Source organism: Eleginops maclovinus, chromosome 4 (assembly GCF_036324505.1).
Source record: "Eleginops maclovinus isolate JMC-PN-2008 ecotype Puerto Natales chromosome 4, JC_Emac_rtc_rv5, whole genome shotgun sequence".
In the NCBI taxonomy this organism is placed as follows: domain Eukaryota; kingdom Metazoa; phylum Chordata; class Actinopteri; order Perciformes; family Eleginopidae; genus Eleginops; species Eleginops maclovinus.
The window spans coordinates 17,543,339-17,567,141 of NC_086352.1; the positions used below are offsets into that span (position 1 = coordinate 17,543,339).

Sequence of the window (23,803 nt, forward strand, 5' to 3'; positions counted from 1 at the left end):
ACACAGGAGAGGCCTCATCCTCAACGCCATCAGCAACAGGCAAGCATCAAGCAGCAACTTGTCAATGTGTATGTGAGTTTTTTACCTTTCTTCTCCTGTTATGGTAACAGACTGGATTTGGTTGATGTTAGTCTCTGTTCTTCTGAGAAGCTTTCTCCAGCTATTAAAAGGGGTGTCTGGTTTTCTCAGTGTATTTATGGGCATCTCCATTACGCAGCCCATAGGATTTACTATCTTCTTTGTGTTTGACTCTATCGGGCATAAGTGCGGTTTTAGTACCCCTTGGTAACTACAGTCATAACAATGTGTAAAAGAGATGTTTATAGAGCTGGGATGGTGGTTTCAGGCTGCAGGAGCTGGAGCTGCAGAAGTGTGTGTGGGAGGATAGAGGGGACAAGGTGGAGGAGCGGTGTAGAGCCTGGGAGAAGGAGCAAAAGCAGAGCCAGACGGGGAGCCAGACTCAGTTGCAGGACGCCAAGAAGGTGGCTGTGGTTAATTGGTGGAAAGCCCGCAGCGTGGAGGGGGCTAAGGCCCGGACAAAAGACCCTCAGCCGGGCCCGGAGGTCTCTGAGACACGAGCAAAGCTTCAGCAAGCAGAGCAGACCATCAGTGATATGAGGGAGCAGATCTGCCTCCTGCAAGCTTCTGTAAGATCTGCACAGGAGTGTGTTACTGAGCAAAAGATCCGCAGTCTTTATATCGACAAGGGAACCAACACTGAGAGAGAGGAGCCAGGCAGAGTGGTGGAGAAGGTTGTGAAGGATCAGAGGGATGCAGCCGTGTCCACTGAGATTACAGGTGGAGCTTCAGAGCAGGAGCAAACCCAACTCAGGGTGACCGCAGACGGCCTCCTGGAGACTCTCAGGAGGATGGAGGCAATGGTGAACAGCGCCCTGGAGACTGCCGAACTGGTGAGAGAGAGCGAGCAGAGGGTGGGCCAGGTGAGAGCGAGGATGGAGAGCATAACCCTGAAGGTGGAGAAGGCTCTGGAGCAAGCAGCCGACTCTGAAGAGCAGCTGAACAAGCTGGAGGCCAAGAGTGGAGAAACAAATCAAACTCAGGTTTGTCCATCTGTGTTAAATGTCTGTATGACTAACAGTGAAGGGTAGTTTTTATTTGAGTTTTATTTTAAGGTTTAAAGTAACATGTACTGTATGTTGATCCGATAAAATGAATGTCTGGACTTTTTATACAACATTTCTTATGAAATAAAGCACAAAAGTTGATATTTAACCATCAAATTACAACAGCATAAAACTTATGTGGAAAGAGATACTGCTAGAATAAATCCTATCGACTTTGAGAAAACAAGAGTATTTGCACATTTGTTAATAAATAGAACAATATAGTCTCTGAGCTGCAATTTAGTAACACATCTTTTTTACATTGCGCAATAATAAATATTGCTTTGGTAAAACATAAATGATGCTTTATCATTTGCATAAAATCCTTTTGAAAACTTTTTTGCGTCATTCATACCAAACATACAATTCTGTGAGCAGTTTAAAAATGTATTAATTCATTTGTATAATTTCTATTGAGCCAAGGAGCCAAACTATCCAGTGTTTGAAATAAAATATCCAATGGCCCCCACAAGGGGTCATCTGATTTGCCCTTATGTGGGAACAACTGTTGTGTACATAAACAGAGCTTTAAAGCTTTATGAGTTTTTCAATGACTCAAACGAAAGTTATTAAGACTTAGACATTATATTTATAGTTTGAGTTGTTGTACTCACACAAGGACTAATTTAATAATAGTGATATCATGCATTCAACCTAATATAAATTGTATCTCTTCGACAGTTAAACATATGAAGTTTATTAGTTTGATGTAAGGCAATAATCAAAGGTTCACTGTGTCTGTACTTTTCTCAAGTCTCCAGGTTTCAGTGTACCAGCTGATCCTGGAACAGATGTCCCTCGTTTTAAGACTGAGTCCGATGTGGAGCCCGCAGACGGAGATGTTGCTCCTCCATCTCCTGTCAGTGAGCCTCTGCAACTCCCCATGAATGGTAAGACGGCTGCATAACAGTGTTGTCAGGGTTATGGGGTACACTGTGGGACACAGATGAATTAAGGCAACTTCCTTTTCTTATGGTAACCCCTCAGGATGTCTGAAAATAGACACAGACGATATTTACACTGCACACAACAGCTGGTACAGTGAGCAGGAGGAAGAGGAGGAGGAGGAGGAGGAGGAGGAGGAGGAGGAGGAGGAGGAGGAGGAGGAGGAGGAGGAGGAAAGAATGAGCTCTGAGGGAGTGTGTGTTATTTATTAAAGGGGGCCATGGGGAAAATTAGGGGAATCGAGATTTTTTTTAATGTAAACAGTGAGGATAAGTATTTTTGGCTACATCCCTTTTTCACTTTGTTTTTGTGAGTTATAATTTCCATTGTGGATCAGCCCACTTCACATTTACATCAGAATTTGTGAGCAAGTTTTTTTGAAACCGTAGAGAAATATGTGAAGTACTAAAGGCCCAGCAGGACCAGCCCAAAGCATAGGCACTAATAACAGGTATGATATCATTCCAATATAGGACAGTAAAAAACACGCAGTTCAAAGTGAAGTGAATATGCATGGATAAAATAAGTTAAAAAGAAACGCACAGCACTTGAAATGTAAATGAATTAATTATATAAAGGAATTTGAAAAACTTGTAGCCTATTTTTTTTACCGCAAATTTTGATAAAGTTTATAATTTTAAGGAAATCTTATTTTGCTTTATTGATCAAGTTATATACATTTTTTTCATTTTCTCATCATCAAAATAATGAATTTGTATACTTCTCAAAATGTTAAACTATTCCCCCCAAAACATTGCTAAGATCCCCTTTTTTATTAACTATATTTAACTGTTAGTTACAAAACAATCTAAACACAACATCTTCAGTGTCTTTGAACTAGCCCTTTGGGACGCCTTATTCTGTTGATGTTCCTCCGAAGCTGCTGGCTGTTCAGCAATCATTTTGCCCTTTTTGTTTTTATATTTCCCAATACTCATCATGTGGAATTACGTTCTTGGTCAAATGAAGGGTCATTTTTTCCCCAACTCTTCAGGAAAGGTCATGGCACATATTTTCAAAATCTGCTTCCCCAAGAAAGAGCTCCTTGATGGTTCAGAAGGATGTAGTCTTATTCTGTATGTAATTGTTTATTTTAGAAGATTTTGGAGCATGTTGAGGTTGCTGAGAACCAGTGGGTGGGCTCAGAGGGGAAATTACACCATATTCTAAATGAACAGACAGTAGTCGTCTTCGTGTCTGCTTGTTTGCTTATTTTATGGCCTTCTGTAATAATTTAACATTATCCAGTGTTGGCATGGGCTTTGCTAACCAAATGAAGCTGCAGCCACATCATGAAAAACTGCACATTTTATGTTTATATGACATTGCTGTCATAAAAGTTGATATTTACACTGTCAGTTTGATGATACTGCACATCAAGAAGTAGATGGTGGATGGTTGAATCGAGTCATTATTAATAAAAGGAAGGTTCATTGCATTTCGAGAACTCGCATACCAAGATAGTGGTTAACATTACCTCAACAATACTGAACGTTATTTATTTATTTTTAAGGGAAAGCATATGTCACTCAGCATTAATATGATTTCAAAAGTGCCAGATGTCACCAAAAGGATTTATTTGTAATCCCTGCATGTCTTACTGTTAAACCTCGAGCAGGCAACAGTTAGATGGATTTTGAAAGTTTCCAACCTCAAAACATCCTAGTCCATCACTCTAGGCATTCAACGGAAAACACATGCATGCACTGGCTGAATACAGCAAGTGAGCAGTTGGAAGAGCAGCGAATCGCTAACCACATCTAACTACCTCACGCCCCATTTACAAGATAACACCTTGTTATATTATACTTAATGCAAATTAAAAACATGGCTATTGCTACTATTTACAGCTGCCAAGTTAGCATGTAATATTGGGAAATGTTGTCTGCCACACTTTGTGAAACTCAGGTCACATGCATTGTGTGCACTGGCAGAGTTTGCGCAGGTACGTGAGTAAGCAGGTAGACTGGTAGACACTAGGCAGTCCAATCATTTCATACAGTCTTGATAAAAAGATTGGGCGGGCTTATAAAACTCCTGCAACAGATACCAGATATGTTTCTTTGTTTCAGTAGAGCATTTGATTTATTGATTGCTGTCTGGACCTTAAAAGAAAAAGCAAGACAAGAAGCAGACAATGCACCATCTAAGCACAACTTTTAGGATACAGCAACAATAAATAAAAGAAAGAAAGCTAATAAAAGCCGCTATAGAACAGATGCTAATTATAGTATTAAACACATTCACTAAGTTATGAACAAAACTAAGAGCAATGCTAGGCATTCTGTGAGGCTTTAGGATGCTGCTGGTGCCAGAGCTAAATGCTAACATCAGTGTGCTAACATGCTGATGATTGGCAGGTATGATGGCAGTGTCTGCTCTTGACAATCCGTATTTCAGATGACATCTAGAGTACACTAAGAACTCTGCCTTAATTAAGGCTTTTGAACTCCTCTGTATCTGTCTTACACTAATAAAACATTATTATGAGATATTAAATCCACTTAACTAACATAATAAGGTTTTATGTTCCTGTTTAAAAGAAGACGTTCTGGTTGTGTGATACACAAAGATCCATGGAGACGGAATGTAAATAATTTAGAAAAGCAGGGGGTCTGTGATACTGTGTGTGTGTGTGTGTGTGTGTGTGTGTGTGTGTGTGTGTGTGTGTGTGTGTGTGTGTGTGTGTGTGTGTGTGTGTGTGTGTGTGTGTGTGTGTGTGTGTGTGTGTGTGTGTGTGTGACACACACACATTAAATATACTGTAGATTGTGCTAAGGCTGAACATTTATAGTAAAACAAATATATTTTATCTGTGAAGAGAACAAAAGTTTCTGTCATGAAAATAAGGTTGAATTATGAAAAATGCTGGAAGGAAACAGCTGCCAAAAACACTTCAAAGAATCTACTTTACATGCTTATCAGAGTCACTGGTGTAAAGCCGTTTGCTCGGTATCACAATATCTCTGACCTTTTCCTAAAGCACACGACACAACAGCCTTAACTTGGGCCAAGAGCTTTCAACCAACAGATCAAGCACCTCATGTATTTGAGATGGTTGCCAGGTTATTGTTGCCCCTGGTAATAGGGTTGGAAAGGGGTGGTGAGATACTTCCTGAAACAAGTTACAGTAGCTCAGCCAATCAGATGAATATCTCAATGCCAGCATTAACATCACAGGACAGCTAAATCCTTTTGTCTTTTTCATTCTGTTTCTCTGACACACACTCTTTTTTAAAAACCATCCCATGAAATTTGCATTTTCGCATGATTTCCTGTTAAATGCAAATAAGCTGTTTTCACTGTGTGTCTGTGCTCTCGCTTTAACAGGTGGCACAGGACGAGCCGGCTACAGCAAGGTAAGACTCCGTCCTGCTGCACAGCAGCAAAATGTGACAAATATAACTGTTGTACGTAGAGGCAGGACTGCATACCTGATGTGTTGGTTGTTTGTATATCTTAATGATTTAGGAATAATCGTATATTGACGTTAACCAACCCATGCTAAATAAAGTAAACGGATAGAAACACTTTGTAATGTACAGTATTTATCAGCGCTTCATAAGAAGACCTTTTAAAGTGTGCTAACAACTAGCCTACCACCTAATGAGGTATACATCTTTTACTAAAAGTTTATACTGCTTATAAATATAACAATGATTGTGCTGTTTGGATTGAAATTTAAAATGAATAAGATTATTAAATACAACACATTTATTACAAAATGTAGCTAGTAGTTTTCAAAAGTTTTGGCCCAGTCCTTGGAATTAATATTTTGGGCCCCTTATAACTGTTCCTATTACTGTATTACTGTTTTTTAGCTGTTCCACTAAAGAAAGGCCCCTTAAAACCCCTCTGTTTGTTAACAGAAAGAACATTTTATAGATTTGTGTTTCAGAAATATGTTTTTTCTTCTTTGCTCCACTGATGATCATCTCACTACCTCTTTTTTTCTCTTGTGAAACTACTTAAGTGTAAGATGGTTAAAACGATCTACACCTCAACCAGCTAGTCGCTACAACACCAGAACAATAAGATTACTTTTACTTTTGATACTTTATTTACATTTTGATCATAATACTTCACTTCGATTTCAACTAAGCCTTTGAATGCACTGCTTTTTCTTGTCACTGAGTATTTTTAAATGTTTTACTTGGTAAAACAACACAACTTCAATGTCTGAATAACTTAGAAGAAGATCTTTACTCCAATTGAACTCAACACGAAAACCATCTGACTTTTTGCACAATTTGTTTCTTTGATTCACTTTTTTCTTGCAATTTTAGCACTTCATATTTTCAGCTCACATTAATGAATACTGTGATTCACTGTGAACATCAGCTGTGTTGCTCCAAACAAAGTTACTCGATGTGCTGTGTCTCTTTATCCCCCACAAAAACCTAGAGGATCACAGCAAATTACAACCCAAATCTCTCTGCACTAAAAAGCAGTGCAAACGGTGCAAAGTTTGACAATGCATTTTACCAAACAATAGTCAACTTCAAGAGCTCAGGAGTGGTTGCATGAAGTCCTCTCAGTCAGCAGAGTAAACACATATCAGACGGTTAAAATCTATCTATCCATCTCTCACAAACATGCCCTTTCCTACAACAACACATAAACTAGTCTCCTACTGCTCCCACACTATGAAAAGAAAAACAAATCCTACAGAAAAAGATAACAAACTTTTAAACTTTCTTCAAGTTTTAGTTGAGTTTTAGGATGATCAGTGGAGCAGCAGCCTGAGAACACACACACACACACACACACACACACACACACACACACACACACACACACACACACACACACACACACACACACACACACACACACACACACACACACACACACACACACACACACACACACACACACACACACACACACACACACCACAGCAGCCCAAAGAGGCATACGGAGCCCTTCTCCTTAAATGGTCAAAGCTCCCAGGAGTGAAAGAGAGGCTGCTGCTGAAAAAAGACAGGGAACAGAGGGGACGGGAGAAGGAAGCAGAAGCCCCGAGGATAGTGGAGATTTCTGAAGAAAAGACAGTTTGAAAGTGACAGTTTGACTGTGGGAAGGTACTCTAGGTTGGAGGGATCAGCAGGAGTGAGTGTTTCTCCACAGCGCTAGTGGTAGACTCAGGTAACGTACGTGCTCTCTGTGGACAGGTTCATATGATCGGCTGCGTGGAGCTGTGAGGTCTTAGTGGGTGATGGTTTTAGGAGATGCAGGTTCAGTCCTCTGTTGGTGTGTCTGTTACTGTGTCAAACTTGTGCAAGAAGGTTATTGTTTACCTTTCAACAGTTGTCCGTCTGACTTGTGGCTGCTAGGGTGAGTTTACATAATGAAGTGTTTGTCTGCAAGTGGAACTCTGTCTCATCTCATCTGTCTTCTTTGTGTGTGATTGTGCATTTCTGAAATCAGTGGATTTATCTACTTTTTCATCTGACTGTACTCTGTGCAACCATTTTTTTCTGTCTTTCTCACACTTCCTCTGTCCTGTTATCTCGTACTGTAGCTCTGTAGCAACCACTTCCTCTGCTGGCCCTGTACTCCTTGCTTCACACAACCAAATTTTAAACAAATCTGGCAAGAGGGAGTGGGCTTATGTAACAGAGGAGGGGAGGAGGGTGCCGGTCCCCTTTTCTCCCTCTGAGTGAGAGGACAGCTAAGCCTGGCAGCAATGAGAAGTTCATTCTGAATATAATGGTTTTAAAGGACAAATATGTTGTATTTTTAAAATAAGTGTAAACTATAAGAACATCATTGAGGTTGTGGAGTTGTGCAGGGGCTGTCTGTGTTCAGGCTTGTTTGTTCTGTCCTGTTCCCCCAACAGGAAACAATCTGAGTGATTCAATTACTCTGCAATATTTATCTCAGTCTCATGGTCTGCCAGGGGGAAACATTCTGCACTGCCGAGACTCCTGCACTGCAGGATGGCAGCGTTGTTGCGGCTGAGTCAGGATACACTCCTGAAAGGACTGTTTACTTATTGAGCTGCATCTGCTAGGTTTTGTCAGACATTTTTTTTCTAAGAAATGGAAAAACCAATATTTGTAATACCTCTGATTTCTTAGTCTTCCTTATTTGCCGTCTTGTAGGAGACAATACAGAATGTTACAGCTGTGGAAAAAGTAGAAAATTGGTGGAATAATAAAAGGGGTTACATAAAAATAAATTAATATTCAGTAGTTCAAATCAAGACAGGTGATTGTTACTAAAGCCGCTCTGAGCTCCAGGGGCAATTAGATAATCATGTAAGAAATATTCAGTGACTCACTCTCATATTTATAAATGCAGTACACACTTGAAGTTGACTTTTGATCTCATTTGATGAACAATCACAGAACAAATAGGCTGAGAATGCAGTTCACACTATCAGGTAAATTAGATTTTAAGCTTTAATTTGTCTGTACTGCAAGCTCAGAGAAGTTAATTTAATGCTATAAGACAGGATTCTTGTAGTCAGGAAGTATTCTCGCAGCACGCTGGGGACAGTTAAACAACCCATTTCCTCCCAAGTGGCTCACAGTCGATCTGTCCCAATATTTTCCCAAGAACGTGTCATGTTGGTGATGACACTGAGCAGCACACTGCATATTCTGGCCCTGTATTCACAAAACATTTGTCCTTGTGTTAAGTGCATGCCTTACCTCTGAAATAACCAATAATTCATCGGACCTTCACTTGCCTTCACGCCTTATTTATCATCTGCACCGCCGGCAAAAACATAGCCACGTCTGTGCTGGACATGCATATGTAAATCTTTCTATTTTCGGTAAGACCAAACAGACAGGACATTAGCATCCGGGACACTAAGCCTTCTCAATAGCTTGTGCTAACAGTGCTCCTTTAGAGGTTTGTGCACTTACATTTGCATGAATTTGTTACCAAAAAGGAAGGAGCTGTAAGTTCAAACAAAGGTTCAAACAACGTGCACACATAATATTTAACCAAATTAAGTAATCTGTTTTCTTTCTATTTAGTTTAACCGCTGCTGCATTGATCAGTTGGATTATTCATTTAGTTGATTGGTCAATAGAACAAATATGAATCTGCACATTTTTTCAATTAAATAAATGTTTTAGTAATTTTTTAAGTATTTGTATTTTCAGGGGGAAACAAGATGTTGCTTTGAATGATAAGATACTCAAAAATGATGGATTTTTTTCTTGTTATCAAATAACTAAAGTACTTTTGAAGACAACAATTGTTTGTTCATTCTGAATGTTATTTTCATCCCTGCTACATATCGATATACCATATCCAAGCCCTTGTTTCTGATTGGGAGATATTTGACATGAGCAGATTGTCCTTGACAAATAAAGTATTTCACTTACATATATTTGGACATATGGTGTTCAGATTGCACACCTTTTTACATTGTATTATATTGATGATGCAGTCATGTTGATAATTCTTGTCGAAATATATGCAGTGTCCCCTCTTTTGACTTTGTTTTGAATCTTAGGAACAAGATATGTTCATAAGTCTTTCAGTTTCTTCTGTCTACTGATTGATCAGTTATTGTCTTTTTCCTCGTAGTTGAGTGCTGCATGAGCTTGTTTCTGTTAGGAGTCCTCTAGCACTACTCATATTTTGTTATTCTTTGTCAATTGTATTCAGTCTGTGGTGTTATCTCTGAAAATACTCTCCTCAACCTCATATTTACTTAAATTAAGCTTTAATAAATTCACACTGTTGATGAGCTTCAAGTAAAAACCAACATAGTGTACAATCAATAATTATTTCTCCTCTCAGTTATCTTCATGCTTGTGTTGCACAACACGGGCACAACACAGTCCCTCAGGAGTTCAGGAGTCAGCCTGTGAGAGCAGTAACTCTGTAGAAGCTGATTTTCATAAAAACCCTTTGCATCCCAGTCGGCGTGCTTCTGCTCAAAACGGTACCTGCCTGATTAAAGTCCCTGTGGGAAGAAGAACATACTTACCTTTGGCTTCAGGCTCAGGCAAGAGTGATATTTATCTGCATTTTATATCAGTCATGTTGTAGGCAGAATTCAATATAAAATTACTGCTCGTTACTTCTTGGATCTAGGAAAATCGAATCATATTTTCAATATCTTTAATGCATCTTTTTCTCTTATATTTTTCCATTGAAGTCCATATATAATAAGATTAAAAATAGACTTGTGACATTTTTTAAAACACTAGGGATGTTCAAATTCAGAATAGAACATTTCTAAAGTTGTTCATTACTTAATGTGTTAACACCATCTATATTAGAGGATTTAAATCAAGAAAAATATGTCAATCATGTTTGAGTGCATGTCTGTTATTGTATACCTAAACGACTCAAACAAACCAGGAACCCACTTGTTAAAACAATGCTCCATAGCGCTTCTCTTGTATACATCATTAAAAGGTTGTTACGTCACCTACAGGTCCAGGTGTTATCTTACTGCTAATCCTTTGAAAGGTCAAAGTTGAAATCATTTGAATTTTAAGTGCAATACTCAGTGGCAATTTCAAGATGTGTGCCACCCCAAGAGTAGCAAATCCACTGCTCTCGATCTCCCTGTAGGAAAACAATGTCACTAAGGTGCACTTAAGTCTTACGGGAATACTTGCATTTAATGGCAAAAAGCGAACAAATAGAGCTAGATCTATTTTAATGATGGGCATTAACCAAACTTCCTTTGCTTCTAATGTCGGTGGAGAGAGTGCAACCCACTGTATCTTATTGATGGCATGGCTAATGTATCATGACATTTTGCCATTATGGTATTTTATGCTTAACTTACGTTCTCACTGGAGAGAGTTTTTTTTCCTCTATGTAATGGCCAGAGCTGCTGTTCCAAGAAATGGGAACAAGGCTATTATGGTATTTCCTATTTTTAGCTGTGATCACCTAGTAAAGCTTGCTTCAGAATCTCACCATTCATGTATAGTTTTTTTTTTAGGGGCCCTATTATGGACATTTTTGGGTTTCAGAATTTTTATTTTGTGCCGTTGTCTGAAACCAGAGCCCAGTCTGCTCTGATTGGTTGGCTCTGTTGTGATTGGTCGTACACTCAGAGATGTCCCACCAATCCCAAATCACGTACAATATGTTTGAGAGCTAGCCAGTAGCCAATGGAAGCGTGAGTGTAACATAGTCATTATGTTACAGAAGTTAACAAAGGAGTCCAAAGGAGGCATTTAAGGCAGGGGGAGAGTGTGTGAGAGATAAACTCTCTGGAGGGAACTTTGGGATTTTCGCCTTTGCAGACCTTTTACAGGCACAAACACCTATATACAGTACACACTACAGGAAAGGGAAAACCCCCAAAAGCAAAGATCAGTAGCTCATTTACAAAAAACATCCTGCTGTTCAGAAAGAGTTACTCTACTTGTAATTTGTCTACTCATGCATGACATACATGTGATTGTGTCTTTATTTGTGCATGATCCTTCAGTTCCAGGAAGAGGAGGACCCCTTCCCAGACGGATCTCCTCCAGAGCAGAGTGATCATAACCTCGACGAGTCCTGTGCTGCCCCCTGCACAACTGAGAGACATTTTGTGTTCCCCCACACCCGCTCACGCCCCCCTCTGCTCCCCGCCATGCCCACCCTGCCCGAGGAAGAGGAGGACTCCCCCGAAGAGATGAACAGTTCCTCCAGCTCTCCCAGTACAGTGAGTGTAGCACATACTCTGTTTTAGGAAAAAGCATGTGAGGGCGTGAAATCTGACACTGAATAATCCATTTGGCTTTGGTGAGGAGATTCTATCAATGCTACTGAATGCCTTTTATTTTAAGTTCATAATTATGCTTTCAGTTTTGGCTGGGAGCACTTGATTTGTCACTCAGACACGAGAGAAAAAATTATTTATATTCAATCAACAAACACAAACACAGCAGCTTTAAATTCTAAAAGTGTATATAGAATTCTAACTTCTAATTGTTTGGCTCTGTACTCCATCTTTTGTGAATGTAAATATCATCTTAAACTGAATCTGTATATTCAACGATTCATTGGTATTTTACGAGTCTTTGAAAGCCACTTTGTCTGTTTTTATAATGAATCGTCCATCTTAAAGTATTTAAAAGATGTGTCTCTATAAGGGCTTTCAGGCACATTTCTGTTTTATGGTTTTGGGCTTTATATAAGTTTACTTTACTTAATGAGCTTAATTTCTTGTTGTTGTGTTGATGTTCACATTGATACAATTTTTTCTAAAAATCTGAATTGGTAAAATATCATCTGGGAACTTTGGCAAACCAATCAGGAGCAATCCTTTCAAATCATCAATTATTTCACTCAAATTTACATTTACATTTTTTATTTTTGTTTGCCAAACCAAGACTATGTGCATGGCTAGATATCAGTTAGGACAATTGGCATTAAATATTAGTCTTCTTTGGGTGAACTGACCTGCTACCAACAATGTAGAGAATATAATCTTTATAACTTTTTTAAAAATATATTTTTGGGGGGTTTTTTTGCCTTTAATCGGATAGGACAGTGGAGAGTGACAGGAAAGTGGGAGAGAGAGTGGGGGTGGGATCCGGAAAGGACCACGGGTCGGGAGTCGAACCCGGGTCGCCGGCGTACGGTGCAGGTGCCCCAGCCAGTTGCGCCACGGCCGGGGCCGAGAATATAACCTTGTAGGGGTCAGATTTAGAAGTTAACTTTCCTGCAGAGAGCAAAGTGTTAAACACTCTGACATCATCTTCCGCAGTCGCAAATAAACACAGAGGTAGATAAGACATCTCTGCAGAATGTAATGAAGCTGTGTAATTCAATCTTTAGGGCATGTGCCAACACTATAAAAAAATCCACCTTCACTACAGCAGTGGCCTTTGTGCAGCATTACCTTCAGAAGGAATCCTTTTATTTGGATTGAAGTGCAAAGATAGTCTGAGAGCAGCTCTTAGGGAACTTCTGTTTGATCTCTGTCTGTGTTTACTTGACTACATACCTTATATGGTTGGACCAGGATTTGGGATTTTGTGAAACAGGAATTGAACAACCTATAGATTAAGAAGATGGGAAGTCTTCCAAATGTTTGAAACTGGAATTGTTGAAGTGATGCTTTGTTTAAAAAAGCAGTATTATGTGTTTTGTGGCTCTGGACAGCCTGCATTATGTAAGATCTTTTAAGCTTGACCCACAAAAGAGAGGATGTCTTAGCCCCTGCTGCTTCAATTTTGACCACTCAATTAAAAATCTATCTTTTGTGAGTCTCCATACTTTATGGAAGTACGATTATAAAATCCTTGAGTCCTCCTACAAACGGAGGGATATCCATATATAACTTTGTCGAAAATATGCTCCTCTATAGCACAATAAAGTCCTGTCTTGCTGTTTCTCCAAACCTAGTTTTAATTACCTCATTAGACCAGTTCATTTTTTTTTTAATAAAATGCATATTAAACAAACTTGTATTTCATGAAAGTAGAAAATATGAATTACTCTAATGCCAGTTTTGCTATAACCTTGTTTTATCTTGGACATGGTTTTAGACACTTCTAAAATACTCTTTAATAGTTTTTATAGTAATTTTCTTGACTGTTTTATTTACATACTATGTTTATATTAGGCACCAAAGAAAATTCCTTCCATGCGAGAACCTACTTTACAATAAACCAGATTCTGTTTTTTTGCACAGTCTACACCTAGTCGAGCTGTCGTCATGACTGCCCCCACCATCATCTACCCACAGCAGGCCACTATTGTCCAACAAGATGGACATCCTCTGGAGCAGACCAGGTAATCTTCTCAGCATCTCAAACAATGAAATACTTACTTATTTTTTTGATCCAAACGGTGACAACATGTTGTTTCTGTTTCCTCTGTCAGGCCACACAGTCCTAGATCTCGCATGGCCAGAAACTCCTCTGGAGGACCAATCACCAGAGTGGGTGGGTAGACTCACACACACACACACACACACACACACACACACACACACACACACACACACACACACACACACACACACACACACACACACACACACACACACACACACACACACACACACACACAAGCAAGCCATCTGGTAAACATTGCTGTCTAGAACCTTTTGCTTTTAAAATGTTATTAATTAATTAAAATGTGTGCGCTTGTTTGTGTGTGTGTGTTTCTCAGACAGCACAGGTAATGTGATCGACCTGGTGAAAGATCAGCTCCCGGAGCTGCAGCTCTCTGAGGAGGATCGACAGAAGAACCTGGAGCTGCTCCAGCAGGCCAAGAAGGTCAGCGACCGATTCCTGACACGCCGTGGCCGCCGCTCCCTCACTGACTCACCACCAGGTATCAAACACACGGATACACACACACACACACACACACACACACACACACACACACATGGATACACACACACACACACACACACACACACGATACGCACACACACACACACAGATACACACACACTGTACATAGCAGATCATTCATTTAGCATGTGTTGATTGTTGTCTGTGAGTTTAAGTACATTTTTAAAAATGCTCTGTTCTTTACCTACACTACAGTTTATTTAAAGTAGTTTGTTTTACTGTCAAAAGTCACATTAAACTTTATGAATCATGTGTTTTATTCAGAGATATGTTTTTCCCCACAGGTCTTTCTCCAACTCCAACTCCAACTCCGTCGTCCTCACCATGTTCCTCTAGAAGCAGCTCATTGACTGTGGCTCCTCAAACTGGTATATAACTATATATTTAAAGCTTTTCTACCTATTTTCCTATTATTTGTTGGCAATTTCAGTCTGCTAGAATGTCTTTGTCTACTCTTTCAGCTGTAGGACCTACAGAGGCGACTCATGTCAGCTCACAGTCAGTTGGGCAGGTAAATACTTATTTATTTCTATGAAAGTTGTATTTTATTCAAACAGCTAAAAGAAAAAGAGAACATGCACCAATGATCGGTTGTAATGCTAATACTTTTTGATGCATCCTCTTTTTTCCCCAAGTCATACTGGCACTGTTCTGTACTTCCCTTTTTTGGAGGTTCGAGTTATATTTATTGACAACAGAAAATTGCTTTGTTGTCCTCCCTTATAGGAGTTCTCTTCATTGCGAGAGCAGACAGACCTAACGACACAAGATCAGGAGGTGAGAGTACCACATTCACTCACTGTGTTTCTTTCTATTAATGCAGATATGAAACTTGTGCAGGCCGGATAGAAAGGTTAAGCAAAATAAACGAGAGTCAACTCTGTCACACTGTTCGCAATTTTAAAAAAAGTCTGACATTTTTAGTCGACTGCTTGACTCCAGGCTGAAATGTCTCAGAAACGATTGGAAAGCGTTCCATTATATTTTTGTACAGACATTATAGAATTGTTTTTGTTCTAAGAGTAGCACTATTGGCAGGGAGATAATCCATGAGAGACTGCAAAATGACTTACCTTTATGCACAAACTTATAAAACAGTAGAAGGGCTGTCACAAATGTTAATCAGATACTGCAGGCTTCAAAGCTCTGAATGAATTAATAAAAGTTATTATCTTGCTCACATCAGGGCAACAGGCTGCTGGTGGACTGGAAGCCCTCTGAGAAGAGGAAAGTTTCCTCTGGGACTTTGACGCCTCGTTTTGCTGTTCAGAAGGAGAACTGTGACCCTGCTGTACCTAAGAGTCCCCCAGCAGTCGGTAAAACAGATGAAGGACCTGGTCCAGGCCGTAACCCCAACCAGGCCCCGGCCACAGGGGTGGCAAAGCCCGTCCCCCGACCCCCTACTCAACAGGCCCCCTGTACAGCAGAGATCAAGACCATCGGGGCCTTCCCTCCTCTTATGAGGGCTGTTTCCTGGGATGCTGTAGGCACCCTTAATTCAAGGAACGGAGCCCCTAGTTTCCCTCCAACAGCGGAGGATACCTTTTCAGACAAGCCCAGGGATGCTGTCTTCAAATCTTCAGGGTACAAGGACCTCCCCAGCCAGCAGGGGAGTGTACAGAAACTGTCTAAATTCAGAGAGGTAAAACATAGAGGACTGTCATTACTGCTTATGTATTCAGAGGCTTCTTCTGTAATATGATAAAAATGGTGTAAATGCCTTGTTCTTCCTTGTGTGTTTGTATATACAGGAGCACAAGCTGATGCGTAACCAAAGCATAGTCGGATCAAAATTACCTGACTTGAGTGAAGCAGCTGAACAGGAAAAAGGTAACAGTCCTTGTTTTTTTCCCCTCTAATCCGTTTAAGAAAGAAAAAACTCCAGCAGCACATTCAGCAATGTCGCCTAGGTGGGCACTTCCTGAATCTGAGGGAAAATCTGTTCCAATCAGAAAATTATGATAGCTATCTGTTCTTGTTTTTGTTTCCCTCTGTGCCACCCACTTACAGGCAGCCTCATAAAAAAGAAATAAATGCTGTTTTCATTTTCCATCAGCAGATGGCATCATTGTTAAAGTGTGTGAGTCACAGACCACCTGTCGAAGATGAAATGAGGAGATGATTTGATGTATTTCTTTGTAGGTTTGGAAAGAGACAAAGCTGTAGACTTAGGACTTAAGTCACAACTTGACTGCTGTGAGACTTATTAAACTTAAGATTAGACTCAGTGTTTGAGAAAGCAAAAATGTAGAAAGGGCAAATTTTGAACAAAAAAATCCATAAAGTATCAGCATGACTTCAAAGGAAACTGTACAAAAATATATTTACATTTCTAAGGTCAGCACCTAGAGACCTTAAGGTGAGATGATATCACTTTTAAAAGAACAAATAACAACTTCTTTTTCTTCTTCTTACAAATGTAAAGTTGAATTTATAAGACGTTAAATGAGCCTTTCCTTTGATGAACACGGTCAGAGGTTTGAATGCTCCAGCCAACCGGTATTATGATCGCTAATGTTGTGCTACTCTTACGTAATATCTCAGTTTATATTAGCCTCTTGTAGTTGCACTTTTTTGGGAAAGTTAACATGTTTCACTTTAGTACATGATGCTTTATGTAGACTCACATTAAAGCATTTTTATTATTACTTTAAATGAGGCTCAAATGACTTGAGACTTGATTAAAAACTGTCAACTTCTTTTTATGATTTATGCAAAAATGTGTCTGCAGGTCTTCCAGCTTCTCCAAACTCACTCACTAGTGAAGAGGCAAAGGAGAAGTCTGACTCCATGCCAAACATTTCAGATCTGATGCTGAGAAAACTTAAACTCCACCGAGGTCTACCGGGCTGGTGTGTAACAAACAGCTACTTCAGTTAACTTGAATTGTTTGCCTTAGACATCTCATCACTGCAAAATAACCCTCCTACTTCTTAATATCACTGAGTACAAATACCATTTCCACATTACTCACCATACTAACAGTTCATCTTTGATTTCATTCCAGTGCCCCCCCTCTCACTGAAAAAGAAGTTGAGGTTGGTATCTGTCTGTGGGTGATCTTTACACATTATTTCTGTACTCATGATTACATATTGAAAGTGTAATGTGTGCTTGCATGCTATACTTGATGTTGAATTAGCTGATTAATAAAAATGTTATATTTTGTGTTTTCAAACTGTGTAAAAAAGTCAATTGGATGTGTTATGGTGGGGATATGTGTCAGACCTTTCTTGCAACTGGGCTTTGTAGAGGTTAAACAAGCAAAATACTGATGATTAGTGAGGTAGGTAGAGTTTGTTGCACTTGAACAAAGCCAGGCTAAATATACAATGCTACATGTGAGCAGATTAAAAAAAACTATCCACAGTAATTAACTGTTCAAGAGTCACCATACAATGGGTCATAAATTTGACTGCCAACAATAATCTGTTTTCTTTAAGCAAAGTAGTCCCATGTTCATAGTAAACTGATTTGGTACTAATGAAGTTCATGACACCTAGTGCAAATTGCCTGCCTGAGTTTAGCTATGCTACGTGAACAGGAAAAGTTGTTTCTGTTCCTGATCAGACCTAAGAGTGATTTCCTGTGGAGAAAATGCAAACACTAGTGACGCTGTCGGGCTCAGGCTGCAGCCTCTCTCGCTGATCCCTCTGGGAAGCGTCTGGATCAGGACAGTCATAGGTCATATATTTCCTCTCAGCCGTGGCCCATGTACGTTGGAAATCTGCAGACTGGCTTTGATCAACACAGCAAAACATCCAGAGGTTAAATGTCACAATCACAGCTTGTTCCCCATGCTCGATTCCCCCTTTACACATTTACTCCCATTAAGCCTCTGTGTGTGTTTGTGTGGTGCACTGTAGGAGACTCTGTTGTATTGATTCTGTCTGATTTATTCCTCTGAGTTGTTGTGCGGCCATTAACAGCATCTCATCTGTATTTATTTTGTATGTAATGTGGCTTTCTGAGTATTACATTGCCGTTACTTTCTCCCCTCAGAATGCATTTGTCCAGCTGTCACTGGCATTTCGTAATGACAACTACACTCTGGAGATGCGGCTCAAACAAGCGGAGAGGGAGAGGAACCTGACGGAGGAAGACACAGAGAGAGAGCTAGAAGAGTTCAAAGGAGCGCTGAAGGTCAGCCCTCGAAAACAGCAGCTGATGTTATATAAACCAGGAGAGAGGAATTCCCTCTGGCTCTTTAGTGCTCGTTCATCTCCTTAATGTTTCTTGGAAGTGTCCCACTCTAAATATTTACCTTGTTGGAGTCCAATCCCAGGTGCAAAAGGGGACATTGATGTACACTGTGTTTTCCTGAGAGAGATGTTGTTGTCTTTCTTGCAGGTTTCGTCACCACAGTGGCAAAACCTGGAGCAGCGTGAATCCTTCCAGCGATTAATCGAGACGTTAGTGGTGCTGCACCGACTGGCCACGAGGCTCTCCAGCAGATCAGAGATCGTCGGAGCAGTTCGACAGGTGCAGTTACACAAACGCATGCACATGACAATGCATACCAAAGAATGCTGCAGTGAAAATAAAGTACAAAAGATTCATAAAGATACTCTCTTCCTCAGGATGTCTCGAGACAAGTTTGTCTGCAGCATTTACAAAAACATTGGGACATTTTTTATTATGTGTTGTGCCAGCCAGAGCAAACATTAGTTAAAGAGAAAGTTAACTGTTATGCAGTACTAAAGTCTTTGGCTATTTATCCTTCCAAACCCAAAAGCCTATCTTTCTGTTTTCCTTGTGACACTGCCCATCTTCTACAACAGTCTAATTATAGGGCTCTATAAATTGCAGGGTGATTAATTCTCCTATAACATGTGATCAAGTTCAGATCAGTCTAAGTCCTCTACACTGCAAACAATAACATGGATGTACCGTATGATAGTTACAGACATTATAAAGGAAAAGGAAAATAGTTGAACATAGAGAGACAGATACTTGGGTAGGTAGACCAAAGCATAAAACAGAGAAACAAGAAAAAGCCAGTTATTATTGCACTTCTGCCAATAGGAAGGGTAATTGCTCTGTGTCTGCTGGATTTGGTGTTAGACAGTTAAAGAGGACAGGAATAATCAACCATATCTACACTTGAACGTCAATGATATAAGTCAAAAGTGTTAATACTATAGCAATCAGTTTAAAATCTCTGTGCTTCAAGGTTGACGCATACTGATGACTTTTTATTGCACAACAGGAGAAACGCATGAACAAGGCAACTGAGGTCATGATGCAATATGTGGAAAATTTGAAGAGGACCTATGAGAAAGACCACGCAGAGCTGATGGAGTTTAAAAAGCTGGCCAACCAGAACTCAAACCGCTGTTACAATCCTTCCGTAGACACTGGAGGTAAGGCTGCGCTGCACAGCGAAACACAGAGAATAAAACTCGGCCAACCTGAGTTTTATTCCTCTACCAAGGTTTTTTAATGCCTGTCAATGAAAAAAAACATAAATTCTATTTATCCAGGAAAGCGTTTGATGCATCTTTTTTATCCTCATTTGCTGCCTCGCTCTGCATGAATATTTTCATCAGGGAAGTTTCCACTGTAACTGGAGTATGCTAACACTGTGCACTAAGCAGCTTCACTGCAGCTTTGGTAACGATTCCTCATGTGCTCATGCATTGATGTGTTCTGTGTTTCGGTATAAAGATGATGGAGTTCCACGGCCGTCAAGATCAATGTCCCTCACCCTGGGAAAGGTAAGCAGGCTAGTTTTTAAGAGGGATGTTTTAAGTGTTGAAATAAAGTAAGCACGTTCTCTTTGCAATTTCCCATTGGTGTTTATTGTTGTTCATTTAATAATAATAATATTTTTTCTGATTCTGAAAAGGTATGCTGATTCTGATTCATCCTTTTAATTTTTAGTCATTCAAAACAAGCAATTTGAATTTATTTTGTGTTTATCATCTTTTTTTCACACTGACACATGTTCTGCCTCCCTTTCATCCTTTCTTTACCAGGCTCTGCCAAGACGTAGGGTGAGCGTAGCGGTGGTGCCTAAGTTTAACCTCCTCAACATCCCAGGTCAGACCCCAGCCACAGCTGTGCTGGGCTCCAACATGGGCCCCAGCACAGGACCCACCGCAAGTGCTGCTCTTCCTGTCCTGGTAGGTCTTCCTGTCCATAATAGGAAATTAGATATCAAGAATTTATGTTAGTGACACACACTCTCTCACATTTACTGCTGAATATCAGTTTTATACAATGGGTTATTTAGAAGTCATCTCTCTTGCTTACGAAGGGTTCACTTAAAGGACAGCAATTATTGTTTTTTACGTTTTTCTTTTTATTTAAAAATGGATGGGTAGTATTTTGAAATGTAAACTCTATGTCTGGACTTTTTCTCTCTAATGACCCTTTGGCCAACCCACGGGGTGGGGAACCTCCTAAACAAAACTATTTAAATATATAAAATATTTTAAACAAATTAAGTGCTGCTTACACATTTATGCATCAGCATTAACAATAATAACATCATATATAATGTTGTCACAGTCACACAGAGTACTTACTTTTGATACATACAGTCAGCTTCAAGACATTATTTTTACGTTGTGGTAATGGTACTTATAACCCTATTTTTACAAATGACTTGAATACTCTATCTCATCTTTTGATTGTATATTATTATTATAAGGCAACTTAATTCTATGATTTTCTCCTCTTTAGTGTGAAGCAAATGATGTGAAAGCCAACGCTCCCTCAGAGGCAGCACAACCAGCAGCAGAATGGTATGCTTTATGTAATAATATTTAACTTACACACACATACACACATTAATGTACGTACTGGATGTTAACATACCTTTGCATGTTTCCCAAGGTCACCAAATAGTCCTTAAAACAATGGACCACAAAATGCCTGAACTCCTAATCATTCTTATCAAAAGCATGTTTTGCTGCAGAGGGACCTTTGTCTTGTTGTGTGACCTTCAGGATGTGTTTCACCGTGCAGAGAGAGCCCCAGTGGGGCGAATATAACCCTGACTGCATAAAAAATAATCTATCCCTGCTGCAGTTGATGGATATGCTATGCTGAGGCTTTAATCTAAACATTTGTGCAAAGAGTTTGACAAAGTCCAGGCACAAGGCTCCCATCATATCCTGGTTATAAAGAGCACCAGAGTGGAACTCTCAAGTGAAGTGTCTAAATGCTCTGCGAAAAGACGAGAATAGTAATAACAAATGTGCGAAGTGCCTGCTGCATTTTCACTTTCTGTACTCGCCATGTCTGTGATGGTGTCTGTGATAATGCAAACTGCCACTCAGTCAGGGCGACAGCTTGTCCGTTGTAAAACAAGGCCATGGTTTTGTGATGGAAACTAAATGAACAATCCTCGCAGTTTTATAACGTGTGCTCTGATTGTCTAACCCAAGGCTGGCTGTTCTTTCCCATCTGAAACAATGCAGTGGAAAGAGTGTGTCGGAGCCGGAAAGTGAGCCAGCCAAGCCTCCAGTCAACTTAGAGGAGATCAGAGCCGAGATCAGAGCCGAGCTCAAGGCAAAAATGGAGGAGGAGGTGTATAATAAAGGGTGAGACCTTCTCATCCTTAACTACACTCAACACACTCTGTGTGATGAGTGTTGTTGCTCAGCATGAATCACAACATTTTTTGATCAGTTTTGTAGTTGTTGTGCAGCTATATATCATTTAAAGACCGGTCAGATTTAGGGGGACACAAATAAAAAATTGTAAAACACATCAAATCAATAACAGCATTATAACATACACACACTACAAATACATGTAGACCGACACCTTGCATGAGGAAATGAATTACATTCATTTATTTCTGCAGTAGGACATTAATATTATTACCACTTAAATCTTGCCATTACATTTGACCATTTCAAACACAGCTTCCAAGAGGGACTAAAGCAAAGCAAAGTGCTCCAGGAGGAAAAGCAGGAAGAGGAAAACGCTGCAGAGAAATTGCTTGAATCCAAAAATAAGGATGAAGAGAGTGGAAAGAAGAGAAGGACAAGCAGGTAAAGTAAATCTGCTGCTTAAAACATATGCTAAAAACTAAAAGTGTACCCATTTACACTGTAAGAGTAACCCTTAATTAGACTTGTCTGTACTGGTAGTGGCACATCACAACTTTTAAATTTCTGCATTAAGGTACAAATGTAAAGAGGCAGAAACCCTCATAAGATAGATCCTTTTCAATGAAAGAGTGAAATGAAATGTAAAGGAGTGAACTGTCATGTTCTTTATGTCAACAAATATATAATCACTTTTACCAATCTTCAAATGTACAAATCACTTCTCAGTTCAAGTATAAATATCTCTCCAACACATGGATCTCTTTGAGGATTTACAGATTGTTGCTGCTGTAGATCTTAAGATGCGTATCTGCCATGTTGAACTGTTGACAGAAATACATATGTCACATGCATACTGTATGAGTTCATTATCTTCGCAGGAGGATGGAGGAGGTCCTGGTTCTTCTTGGTCGCTTTTGGCCCAAGTTCCCCTTGAGTCGGCGTCTTCTCTGGGTCGCCCTGACGCTGTTCGTGGGGATGTGCCTGGTCATCAGTATTTTTACCTTCTTCAGTGACTACTACAAAAGACGTGAGGACACGTAAGCAGGGACGAGATCTATGGACTGAGTGTAGCAGGACAACCAAAGAACACCAGCACAGAAAACTGAGGTGGTGATCTTCCGTCTGTCAGTTCACCATATCTTCACATTGGACTCACTTGAATCCATGACTCTGACTCTCGAGGGGCTAAGATTTGGAAGGCTTTTTGGATCATGTTGCCTTTGTCTTAGTTAACAGCATTAAGTTATGATTGTATTTCAGTTGAAAAATTGACAGATTGTTTGACACAGCGATAAAAAAGAAGATTGTTGTTTAGGGACCAATTATATAGTGTGATAATATATATTTAAATTAGATTCATACGTAAGAATATCTTCTGGTTTGTGTACTTTCCATTAATACCGTTGTAGTAAAAGTGAATATTGTTTATCTGCACTCTAGTGTTTTAGTATAATCTCTCAGGTCCAATAAATAATGAAGCCCGTGAGAGACTTTGAATTCATATTTAAAGATATAGAAAGTAAAGGAATGTTTTCATGTTTTTGTTTAATTTCTATAATGTGTATTTAAATACTTTAAAATGGCACATTCCAAAGTGCAATATTTTTCAGCTGATGGTCCTCGTTGTGCCATCTTGTATTGTGTGTTCAGAGCACTGAGAGATTTTTCTTTGATTAGATGGCATGAGTCTTAATTTTTTAACTTCTTTGCACAAGTGTGCCTACCTGTGTTGTTTGTTGTTTGTGGATGTTATGCTCTGCCACTTCACCTTTTAAATAAAGGTGCCTGAAAGAAGATTGTAGTGATTTCTAATGTGAGATATAATGGAGGATGCTCCAAAGCAGATTGTAGCCAAAATCCATATTTTTCCATCATA

General features: G+C 39.6%; 1 protein-coding gene across 1 annotated transcript; it reads left to right on the forward strand.

The window, feature by feature from the left end:
• Window positions 1-18: 18 nt before the first annotated feature.
• On the forward strand, window positions 19-23,721 carry mrvi1 (murine retrovirus integration site 1 homolog). Its single transcript, XM_063880962.1, has 24 exons — window positions 19-72; window positions 347-1,061; window positions 1,879-2,014; window positions 5,400-5,428; window positions 11,494-11,712; window positions 13,690-13,790; window positions 13,881-13,942; window positions 14,172-14,336; window positions 14,647-14,730; window positions 14,824-14,873; window positions 15,089-15,139; window positions 15,549-16,004; window positions 16,114-16,192; window positions 17,094-17,214; window positions 17,370-17,400; window positions 18,365-18,505; window positions 18,713-18,844; window positions 19,572-19,725; window positions 20,030-20,079; window positions 20,341-20,487; window positions 21,050-21,111; window positions 21,790-21,912; window positions 22,240-22,368; window positions 22,806-23,721. The coding sequence occupies exons 1-24, from the start codon at window positions 65-67 to the stop codon at window positions 22,966-22,968; spliced, it is 3,408 nt and encodes a 1,135-aa protein (XP_063737032.1). The 5' UTR covers window positions 19-64; the 3' UTR covers window positions 22,969-23,721.
• Window positions 23,722-23,803: the final 82 nt, after the last annotated feature.

What these genes read in the sequence shown, in the direction of transcription:
- mrvi1 (XM_063880962.1), top strand. An exon ending in TCACTGAAAAAGAAGTTGAG is followed by an intron (nt 17,401 to 18,364) that starts GTTGGTATCTGT and finishes TTCTCCCCTCAG; the next exon opens with AATGCATTTGTCCAGCTGTC. An exon ending in TCGTCGGAGCAGTTCGACAG is followed by an intron (nt 18,845 to 19,571) that starts GTGCAGTTACAC and finishes ATTGCACAACAG; the next exon opens with GAGAAACGCATGAACAAGGC.